The 11,979-nt window shown below is 39.1% G+C and overlaps 2 protein-coding genes across 2 annotated transcripts; one reads left to right on the top strand and one right to left on the bottom strand.

Annotated features, from left to right (window-relative positions):
• Window positions 1-3,827: 3,827 nt before the first annotated feature.
• LOC112751124 (uncharacterized) lies at window positions 3,828-5,749 on the bottom strand. The gene is made up of 4 exons (XM_025800176.2): window positions 5,552-5,749; window positions 4,971-5,165; window positions 4,806-4,869; window positions 3,828-4,642 (listed from the first exon to the last, which is right to left on the bottom strand). The coding sequence occupies exons 2-4, from the start codon at window positions 5,126-5,128 to the stop codon at window positions 4,358-4,360; spliced, it is 507 nt and encodes a 168-aa protein (XP_025655961.1). The 5' UTR covers window positions 5,129-5,165; window positions 5,552-5,749; the 3' UTR covers window positions 3,828-4,357.
• A 2,969-nt stretch (window positions 5,750-8,718) lies between these two features.
• Window positions 8,719-10,589, top strand: LOC140179388 (uncharacterized). Its single transcript, XM_072218261.1, has 2 exons — window positions 8,719-9,641; window positions 9,719-10,589. The coding sequence occupies exons 1-2, from the start codon at window positions 8,719-8,721 to the stop codon at window positions 10,587-10,589; spliced, it is 1,794 nt and encodes a 597-aa protein (XP_072074362.1).
• Window positions 10,590-11,979: the final 1,390 nt, after the last annotated feature.

Here is an 11,979-nt window from a genome sequence, read left to right as displayed (position 1 = left end):
TTTCATCCAAAATTTCATTCCCCATTCCGTAGGCGCAAACAATGTTCCTTGTTACAACTTGGCAAACGGTGTAAGCCAGCACAAGTAGCTGTACCTCCACCCCAAAAAACATCGAAAGCAGAAACCACCACGTAACTTCTCAATTCAGCTTAGATGGTCCCTATTCATTTGTACTAATATTTAAAAAATATATTTTTTTCTTTTATTTCTCACCCTCCATTTAAATTTTATTTAAAAATTTATCGCTAACTAATAAATTATTATATACAAAAGAAAAGATCCAAAGCCCCTTACACTTGTTTAATCATATGCATGAATAAACTATTCGACTAACTAGTCACCAAAAAAAAAAAAACTATTCGACTAACTAAAATTAATTATAAATTATATCTTTTATTTAATTTATTATTAAAATAAATAAAACAAAATATATTTAAATATTTTTAAAGATATTTAATAAAAATTAAAAATATTTTTACTTACTCTTTGTATTTATTTTTAGAAATTATACTCAGTAAAAAAACATTTTATGAATGTTTCTCAAAAACTTATTAAATATAATCTTGAAGCATGGAAATATTTTGATATGATGATGAGTCACATCAACAACCAAACAAACACATAAGACCACTATACAAGCCGCCATCCTCTCAACCTCCTTAACATCAAAACAAAGCAAGTAACAAACACATGTTTCTACCAATTGATGTTGATATCTTAGGTGATATAAAATTATTCATGGATACACAAAATTAGGGAAAATATAAGAAAATATATTTTGTTTTACTTCTCCTTTTCTAGGATTTTTTTAAAATAAATAATTTAAATATTTTATCTAAAAATATAAATAATTTATAGTATATTTATCAATTTTTAACTTTTTACATATTTTGTTTATAATATAAACCAATTATGATTGCTTATATCTTGTTTATACTGCAAATAACACATAATTTTATTTGGTTTTATTTTGTTTGCAAACGAGAAATACGGAATTTGAAAAAACGAGATATGTGTATTTATAAATATAAAAATATAATTTTTAAAAATAATAAAAAATATTAATTAATTTGGATCAATTTAAAAAATAAAAATTGATATATTTTGTTACTATTTAAATCGACTTTAATTAATTTATATCTCATCTATATTTTAAATTTTAAATTAATAACTTTGTTTGTTTGTACTGAACTCTTAAAAATAGAACGTTTTAAATAATAGGAAAGATGAGCAGATTTAAATAACAGAAAAGATGGACAGTTTCAAAATAATATGGGAGATGAGCGGTTTAATGGGCGAATGAGTGTATCGCGTAATTTGAAACTGCTCATTTAAAATCAGCACATTATTTTTCTAAAAACCAACATATTTAAATTAGTGCTCAAAAGAATAAAAAAACATATAAAAATTTTAAAAATTTTGTTATATTAAAAATTCTATTTATATTAAAAAAATTATTTAATACCAATGTGCACACGTATTAAAAATTAAGTTGTTATAGAAACTAATACATCTAAATTAGTACTCAAGAAGAGTATATGGAAATTTTAAAAATTTTGTTATATAATAAAAATGTTAGAAAATCCAAAATCACGTGTAAATGCAGAGATTGAATGGACGCGACATTCAGACGCAACGGTTAGAAAATCCAAAATAACGCCGGTTTCAAAAATCACGTCGGTTTTCCAACCTAAAAAAGGAATATCGACTTGGACATACCCAAGTTCAATTAATACTCGAGTCCAACTCATCACTAAGAGATCAGATTCGAGTAGGGGCACTGTTCATACCCTGACTCAATGCTATGGTCAGGCCCAACTATGTTAAAAAGGCCCAAACCAAAGGTTTGGCCTTCATCACTTGCCCGACTTCCTCAAAGAAGTCGGTTTCAACATGAGCTGGTAGATTCAAATAAGTAACTACTATCTAAAATCTCTCATCCACTTCTAGAAGAGATATCTCAATAACTCTAAGATAGAGGGACGGTTATCCACCTTTAGAAGTGGAACTACATCAACGGTAGTTATTGGATTACCACCTATAAATACACTGACGCACTCAGGTAAACCTAAGTTCTAAGAATGATTTAGGTTTAAACTATATCTTCATTAATTTTAGAATTTTCTCTTAAGTGGTTCAATTAGATTGGTTTTCTATCAGTTTTTCACCGGTTTTTATTTTAAACGATGCTAAAATAAGATCAAACCAATCAAAAATTTGGTTCACTAATTTTTTAGATAAACTACCAATTGGATCCAATTTTTACAATTATGTTAATACTATACCAGTATAATAAATAATTTCTGCTAATGTTTTATTTGCTATTTGTAAATGTATTTTCACTGTTTTTATAAATAAAATCTTTCTTTTTATCAGGAAAAATTACAAATAAAATCTATTCCTATTTCAGTATTTTGTAATCATATCAAATAAAAGATTTTATTTCTAAAGTCAAATTAATTCCAATTTCAAAAAATCCTAAACATATTTGTAGGCAGAGGTGTACAAAATGGAAAAGTCTAAGGGGCCAGCAACTTTGTTAAATTCTGGCCAGCATGTAACCAGCAAAGAAAAGTGAGTCATTGGATGAAATTTCACACCCATCTCACACCATTAAAACCATCATTGATAGCTATTTAATGGTTACAAATCACAAAGTTGCTGGTCCCTAGTATTCCTTGTACAAAATCTAGTCCAGCGTAGACTCGGTCATGTAGAGTAAACCCCAGCCTGATTGAGTCGAGATCGGGTCCAACCCGAAAAGAAATTTTGTTGCTGGGTATAATCAGGAAACCGGGTTTGGGTTGATGTTTGGATCGCCCGGTTTGACCCGATTAAACAAAAATAAAATATTTTTGGATTCTTCTCAACCCTTGCGCTACTCTTTGACTATTAACCAAATACAGAAATAGAAATACTGATTCTCCAAAAAGATAAACAAATTCAGTTAAGATCACGAGATCTAGCTGAGTTAACCAAAAATAAACAAACACACTCCGTAAAAGTATAAATGATTAATAAATCTCATAATTTAATATTTAAATATATATATATATTAAAAAAGTATAAATACAATCCTACATGACACTAGAATGACATAACCACATACGATAAACATTTTTCTTGCTGCAATTTTTCAGTGGTGCTTGCCACATCCTACATACATATCCACATCTATTCCCTTCCTCTCTCCTTTTCACACCATCCACACAGTCTTAAACGCCCTTTCCATTCATCAAACACCAACCCTCTAAAGTCTCATACTTAGTATCTATCCAATGAATCTAAGAGACATTTATTAAACAAAACTTTATACAACCATGTTAAAGATGCATTAAAAATCAGCTGTTAAAATTAATTATTAATATATAAAATATATAAATAATATTATATATCAAAATCTTTTTATAAATTAAATAATAAAATTTAAAATAATATTAATCATAAAATTATGTTAAATCAACTTAATTAAATTTAATAAAGAATTTAAATGTGTAATATTATTTAAAATATATATTAAAAATATAAAAATACACATTAAAAATAAATTAAATAATATATATTCATGTATAAATATTTTAATATATAAATAATATTTTTTACTTTAAAATTAAAATACTACTAAAGTAGCCAACCAAATCTGACCATATAACATGCCGGCTATGAACTTTGAAGCTTCCTAATATTCTAATAAACCAATTACTTATTCCTTTTTATTACTTTTCTTTATCAATAAACAAATATATTCTTCATTCAAAACCAAGCCCGTCAATCATGGAAAAACACTATGAATAATAGCAAGTATAAACAAATATTTTCTTTGAAGATTTGAGCAAATGAGCACACCTTCAAAAAGGGCACCCACAAAAAGAAATTATATTTTACACAAGATTTTCAGAGATTAATCCTCAAATTTCCTCCAAATTACAATTACAGAAGGAGGATCTGAGTCTTCAAAACACATGACAGTTACAGACTCTCATTGAAACTCCAATAAGAGTTCCAAAATATCTAAAAGACTCCATTAATAAACCTAACAAGAGAGAAGGAGAAAAAGAAGGTTTTGAGACACACCCTTTTTTCCCCTTTCTCCCTTGCTTCTTGTCCTCTCTTTTATTCTTCAAGAAAGGAGAAACAACAAAATTACAAAATTCTCTCTCACCATCTCAATTATACATGACACCTTAAAACTCATGAAACAGAAACAGACCATTTATATATATACATATGATACATTAACAACATTCAATTAATTAAGATTAGATGTAGATTCTCCCTGCCTTCTCTTCTGTGCTTCCCTTGTAAAAGGGGTTCTCTTTTTCCCTTTTTTTTTTCCTTCTATGTTTGAAAATTGAAACTATGCAACAGCAGAAATGCTGCAGTTGCTTCTATCCCTGCTGAGGCAATCAAAACCTTCAATTCTCACTGCAGCTGGTGAGTGACCAAACTTCCTCCTAACACAGCCTCTTGCTGCTGAAGAAGCAGATGGGGATTGAGGTGCCAAGGAAAATGGACTATAATTGTTACCAAATTGCTCATCTTGGATCACAGGGTTTGAGGCTCTGCTTGGTGGAGATCCACAGAAGAAAGGTGGTGGTGATGATGCCACCTGGCACCCAGATCTTTCAGGATAGCAGCTTCCCTGGAAAAAATTGAAGCAACCCTAATTATTAAAAACCTCCAAACCATAATTATATAAATCTATGAAGTGATTGATCTGTGGTGCATATTTGATGAATCAAATGAATTAAAAATTATCTTTTTATATATAAAAAAAAATTTCCCATTTGAAGATGGAGATTAACCTTAGGGAAAATGATATCCAGAAGTTCTGCCCCAGCTTCTGAATCTTCGATCTCTGATTGGTAGCTGAAACACGTAGAAAGTCAGAATTTTTACAAGAATTGATTGAATAAAACAATAAATCAACAACAAAATTAGGTTAAAAAGAGGGAATTTGGGGATTTTACTTGATAAAAGGTGTTGGCCTGAAAGGTCTGACATGATTATCAAAGGAAGAGTGGTTCAAAAGTCCCAATCTACGAGGCTTAGGGCAAACCACTGATTCCATCCTCATCTCCTCGCAGCTTCCAAAGGCGTTCTTTTGCAAATACCCACACTGATTCATCTTTCTGTGAAAATTTAGAGATCTTGACAAAGAACACCTGCAGTTCAAAATGGAAATTAATTTTTTCTTCTCTTTTTTCCTTTTTTGTTTTTCCCTTACAGATTAGACAAAACCATAACCAAATCCCACGCAAAATTTTTTTTTGGGGGAAAAGCAAAAAAAAATAATAAAAACCCCAGTTGCTCATAATTTGAAGAAAGCTCAAAAAGACGTAAGATTTGAGAGTTTAAAAGCCAAATATAAAAGACACCCTTGTTCTAAAATCTTGTCCAGAACATGAAGAACCCCAAAAAGGCTCAAGCTTTGGAATTTTTACACACCCAGATAAAATAAAAATTAAAAAGGAAAACAACCTCAGTTCAAAATCTCTTCAAACAAAATAAGATAAAGTTCTGCTGCTAAAAAAAAGGATATGGAGGGTACCTGAGCTACCTCAGAGAAACCTCTGAGGCTCTGAGGAAAGAGGAGGAAGGGAAGAAGAAAATGGAAGACACAGAATTTGGGAGCTACAAAGAAAAAGAACGAAGAGACACAGAGAAAGGAGAAAAGAGAGATTGGGAAGGGGTATTCATAGAGAGAGTGTGCTATGACCAAAATAATATTAAAAAAATCAGTTGCAATGCTAAGATACAACGAGGTACATAGATTTTACCGTAGGACCTCACTTGTCCATTGTTGGATTGATGATTTAGACATTGGATTCTCTATGTGACGTGAAGAATCATAACAGTCATTATTGAATTGAAAATGTGAAAAAAGTATATAATAGAATTCAAAAAGATAATTTATCAAAAAAAAAAGGGGTGTTTATGCATATCCGCAATATTTATCCAAATCTGATCCGAAAATTGTAGATATAGATCCTATTTGCAAGGTTATTGGATCTAATCCGCACACTGATCGGATTGCGAATTTTGTGTTGATATCCGTATATTCGCGTATTCACAAAAATAAAGAAATAAATAAGTAAATATTCTATTTATATTTTATTTCAACTAATAATTATCATATATGTTGTATTATTTTAATTTATTATTTAAAAAAGTATGTTTAATATTATTTTAAGAGTAAACATATTTAAAAGAATAGAAAAAATAAATTTTATTGGTATTTTTTATTTATAAATAAGCTTTTAAAAATATTTTTGTATTTTTGCGGATATATCCAATATTCAATCCGAATGTGCAGATCGGATCAAATCTTAAAAACTGCGGATATTGGATCTGATGATTTTAATGTGGATCGGATCGAAATTTTTGCCCGATCCGATCCAATCCGCGTTCACCCCTAAAAAAATACTAAATAACTATCAAAATTTATTGATTTTGTCGTTACTTTTAATTTTTAATTTAATTTTTTTAATTTAATAATTTAATAATATATTTTATTTTATATTTTTAAATATTAATAATTTAATAATAACTAAAAATAATAAATTGTGTTAGTCTTTTCATATTTTTTTTTATCAAATAAAGGAAATTGCTTTAAATTTGGGACCAATTTCAAAATATTAGGGTATAAAAAAAGTAACAGCATTAATAAATTATGAATGCAATTTTCATTAGCACTATTATTTAATTTAATACATTTTGTTACGGATCCGGCCCACCATCCCGGATCCAAGACCGAATCCAACACCGGTTCTCCGGGTCCGACCCGTTCCTCACTTCTAGAAGGCCCGAAAACGGCATTCTCAGACTCCTAACCGACTTTCGAATTCAAACGTCTCCCTTATCTTAGCAAACAAGATAAGATAAGATAACTACCATCACCTATAAATAGAGGACCCAGATCCCTACAGGTATTCATTCATTCCACACACTTTCTACCTCTCAGATCCATTCTGACTTGAGCGTCGGAGTGTCTTTGCAGGTACCACCCCCCATCGCCCCAGTCAAGCGATCCGGCATCCGCCTCGACCCGCAGGTTCCCGATCCATCTCTCAACCCGTACCAGAGACTTCTTGTACATTGGCGCCGTCTGTGGGGACCCTGCGCGTACCGGGCCCGATGGGGGACGTCCTAGAGGAAACCCCCTCAAGCCAGGATGACTCTCAACCAATTAACCCGACCCCCGAGCACCGCGAAGTCACAAACCAAGCGAGAATAGCGAGTGCGGTCCAAAACGCGAACAATTACGACGTCACGGACAGACGACATCATGAGAAAGCCAGCGACAAAGCAGCACAGATCATCCAGGATCTCTGCCTCCGAGTTCAGGAACTCGAAGGCAAGATAACCAACAGAGGAAAACACAACAACGAGCACGGAAGCCATGCAACCTCCAGATCAAGATCTCGCCGCGGTAGATCGCCAACCCGAAAAGACGACAAAAGAAACGGTCGCAGTCCATCGCGCGATCGCAGACACGAGAAATCACCAGAACGGCGATACAACAAGAAACATAACCGTAGCACCTCTCGAGATCTGAGTTCTCAACACTACTCAGACGAAGATCGGAGGGACCGAAACACCAAGCGCACGAGAAACGACCACATAATAATGGGCGCTACACCCTTTACAGAAAGAGTCCTAAGAGCAAAGCTCCCCAAAGGCTTCGACAAACCTACCGATATGAAGTACGACGGAACCCAGGATCCCCAAGAACACCTAACGGCTTTCGAAGCCAGAATGAACCTAGAAGGAGCAGCCGACGCGGTCCGATGCAGAGCTTTCCCGGTAACCCTCGCCGGGCCAGCAATCAAATGGTTCAACGCCCTCCCAAACGGATCCATAGCCAGTTTCCACGACATCACACGAAAATTCATGGCCCAGTTCACTACAAGGATCACTAAAGCCAAACACCCCATCAGCTTGCTCGGGGTCACACAAAAACAAGACGAATCCACAAGAAAATACCTCGACCGCTTCAACGACGAATGCCTAACGGTCGACGGACTCACGGATTCCGTCGCAAGCCTTTGCCTGACCAACGGACTAATGAACGAAGACTTTCGCAAACACCTCACCGCCAGACCGGTATGGACCATGCATGAGATCCAGAACGTCGCCAAAGACTACATCAACGACGAAGAAGTCAGCCAAGTCGTCGCGGCCAACAAGCGGCAGCACGGCAACAACCAACGCGGCAATTCGGCTTCTCACCATAACGCAACACCTAAAGAGAATCAACGAGACCACCCGAGGCCGACCAACCGGACACCGAGAATAGGCAAATTCTCCAATTACACACCCCTAACCGCACCAATTACCGAGATATACCACCAAATAGCGGACCGAGGCATCATTCCAAAAGCCCGACAACTCAAGGAAAGGACAGGAGACAACAAAATCCTCTACTGCGAATACCACCGAGGCTACGGTCACAAAACGCAGGATTGTTTCGACCTTAAAGACGCCCTTGAACAAGCCATACGAGACGGCAAACTCCCAGAATTTACCAAAATCATCAGAGAACCGAGACGCGCGGAGAGAGACAGGTCACCGGAAAGAGAAGGACGTAACCCGAGAACCCAAAAGCGACCCCCAAGAGAAAGTCCAGAAGAAGACCCGACCATCATAGTAAACGTCATCACGGGCAAAGATGCACCATGCAAGTCAAAATCCAAGATAAAAAAGGACCTCCAGGTAATGGCCGTCAGAAACCAAGCCCCAACTCCCATGTCCAACAAAGCAATAACCTTCCTACCCGAGGACTGCCAGCACGGCACCGCAGCCGAAGACGCACCTTTCGTGATCTCGGCGAAGATCGGAACCGGACTAGTCCGAAGAATACTAGTAGACACCGGCGCAGATTCCAACATCCTCTTTCGAGGGGCCTTCGACAAGCTTGGGCTCCGCGACGAAAATCTCCAAACGCACCACAACGGCGTCACAGGACTTGGGGACAACTTCCTCAAACCGGAAGGCTCCATCACACTCCCCCTCACCATAGGAACCGGTGACAAGAGGAGGACACTCATAGCCGAATTCGTGGTCCTAAAAGACTCCACTGCCTACAACGTCATCCTCGGAAGAAAGACGATCAATGACTTTTCGGCCATCATCTTTACCAAATACCTCCTTATGAAGTTCATAGCGGAGGACGACTCCATCGGGACCATCCACGGAGATCGGGAAATCGCGGCAGAATGCGACAACACCAGCCTGGCTTTACGGAAAAAATCTCGCGACGCAGCCGGGATATTCCTGGCCGACCTAGATGCCCGACAAGACGGCCAACCTAGACCCGAACCAGAAGGCGACATGGAGAAACTGCAAATAGGACAGACCAAGGACGAATACACCTTCATCAACAGGAACCTCCCTTATGACCTGAAAGAAGACCTTTCCCAATTTTTAAAACAAAACAGAGACCTGTTCGCTTTCACTCCAGCCGACATGCCGGGGATAGATCCTGACTTCATGTCCCACCGGCTAGCCGTGAACCCCAAAGCCAAACCCGTAGCACAAAGAAGAAGAAGAATGTCAGCAGACCGAGCGACCGAAGTCAAGAGACAAGTACAGGCCCTGCTCGAAGCAAACTTCATCCGAGAACTTCCCTACACAACCTGGTTAGCAAACGTTGTACTTGTAAAGAAATCCAACGGAAAATGGCGAATGTGCGTCGACTATACGGACCTCAACAAAGCCTGCCCCAAAGACGCCTTTCCCCTACCGAACATCGACGGACTAGTGGACTCCGCATCCGGACATCGATACCTCAGCTTTATGGACGCGTACTCCGGCTACAATCAGATACCCATGCACCGACCCGACGAAGAAAAACGGCATTCATCACCCCCGACGGCACGTACTGCTACACAGTCATGCCCTTCGGTTTGAAAAACGCCGGAGCAACATACCAACGGCTCGTCAACAAAATATTCCAGAACCTATCCGGAACCAAACTAGAAGTCTACATAGACGACATGCTCGTCAAAACTGACTCCGACGAACAACTCATCAGCGACCTCAAGGCCGTAACGGACACCCTAAGAAGACACCAAATGCGACTCAACCCAACAAAGTGCGCCTTCGGAATGCAGGAAGGAAAGTTCCTCGGCTTCATGATCACACAACGCGGAGTTGAAGCCAACCCGGAGAAATGTCGCGCCATTCTCGAGATGACGAGCCCAAAAAACCTACGCGACGTTCAGAAGCTCACCGGTCGACTGACAGCCCTATCCCGCTTTCTCGGAGCATCAGCCCAAAAAGCAATCCCCTTCTTCAAACTAATGAAGAAAGGAGCCCCCTTCGTATGGAAAGAAGAGTACGAAGCGGCATTTCAACACTTCAAGAAAACCCTGGCGGAACCACCAATCCTTGCCAAACCCCAAACAGGGGAAACCCTATACTTATACCTCTCCATAACGGAAGAAACACTCGCGGCGGCACTCATCCGAGAAAACAAGAAAAAGGAGCAAAAACCTATATACTTCACAAGCAAAGTCCTACAAGACGCAGAGACCCGCTACTCGCGCCTAGAAAAACTAGCCTTTGCCCTCCTCACGGCATCCTGACGCCTGCGGCAATATTTTCAAGCCCACCCCGTAACGGTTCGAACCGACCAAGCAGTCAAACAGGTACTACAGAAGCCCGACCTAGCAGGTAGAATGCTAGCATGGTCCGTCGAACTATCCCAATTCGACATCAAGTTCGAACCCCGATACGCAATCAAAGCATAGGCCATGGCCGACTTCATCGCAGAAATGACCCCAGGAAACACCCCTCCCGAGGCATGGAAACTACACGTCGACGGCTCCTCGAACGTCACTTCCGGAGGCGCCGGAGTCATTCTGGAAAGCCAAAACGGCGTCGTGATCGAACAATCAGTCAGATACGATTTCCCGGTCTCAAACAACCAAGCAGAATACGAGGCCCTCCTGGCAGGCCTAACCCTAGCCAGCGAAGTCGGGGCAAAAATCATGGAGATCAACACGGATTCGCAAGTAGTCAGTTCCCAAATCAACGGAGACTACCAAACGCGAGATCCCCTACTACAACAATACCTCGCCAAGGTCAATAAACTAAAAGAAGAATTCGACCAGGTAATCATACAGCACGTCCCCAGGGAAAGAAACGCCAGAGCCGACCTCCTCTCCAAACTTGCTAGCACCAAACCAGGACACGGCAACAAATCACTAATTCAGGAAGTCGTCAAAACGCCGTCCGTATCCTTAACAGCCGACACCCACCTAACACACTCCCACCACAAGTCATGGACCTACCCCATCCTACAGTACCTCCTCAACAGGGAACTGCCCGAAGACCCTAAAGAGGGAAAACGAATAAAAAGGGAGGCCGCCGGTTATACGGTCGTCGCAGGACAACTATACAAACGCGGATTCTCGCAACCCCTGCTCAAATGCGTCGAGACCGGGAGCACGGAATACATACTACGCGAAATCCACGAAGGCTGTTGCGGCCACCACGTCGGAGGTAAAACCCTTGCCCAAAAAGTCATCCGCGCCGGCTACTTCTGGCCCACGATCATCCGGGACTCCATGCAACTAGTGAAAAACTGCGATAAATGTCAACGACACGCCAACATCCACCAAGCCGCCCCACATCAGCTCAGCATCATATCAGCAGAACGGCCATTCGGCACCTGGGGGATCGACCTTGTCGGACCTTTTCCCACGGCACCAGGCCAACTCCGATATCTCATCGTCGCCATAGACTATTTCACCAAATGGATCGAGGCCGAGCCGCTAGCCTCTATCACGGCGACCCAATGTCGAAAATTCCTTTGGCGACAAATCATCACCCGATTCGGGATCCCCGAGATCATCATCTCGGACAACGGAACCCAGTTCGCTGACACCAAATTCAAGGAATTCCTAAACGGGCTACGCATATCCCACCGCTTTAGCTCGGTAAAACACCCCCAAACAAACAGACAAGTGGAAT

The sequence above is a fragment of the Arachis hypogaea genome, chromosome 15 (genome assembly GCF_003086295.3).
Source record: "Arachis hypogaea cultivar Tifrunner chromosome 15, arahy.Tifrunner.gnm2.J5K5, whole genome shotgun sequence".
NCBI lineage: Eukaryota > Viridiplantae > Streptophyta > Magnoliopsida > Fabales > Fabaceae > Arachis > Arachis hypogaea.
This window is presented reverse-complemented; position numbering and strand designations above follow the sequence as displayed.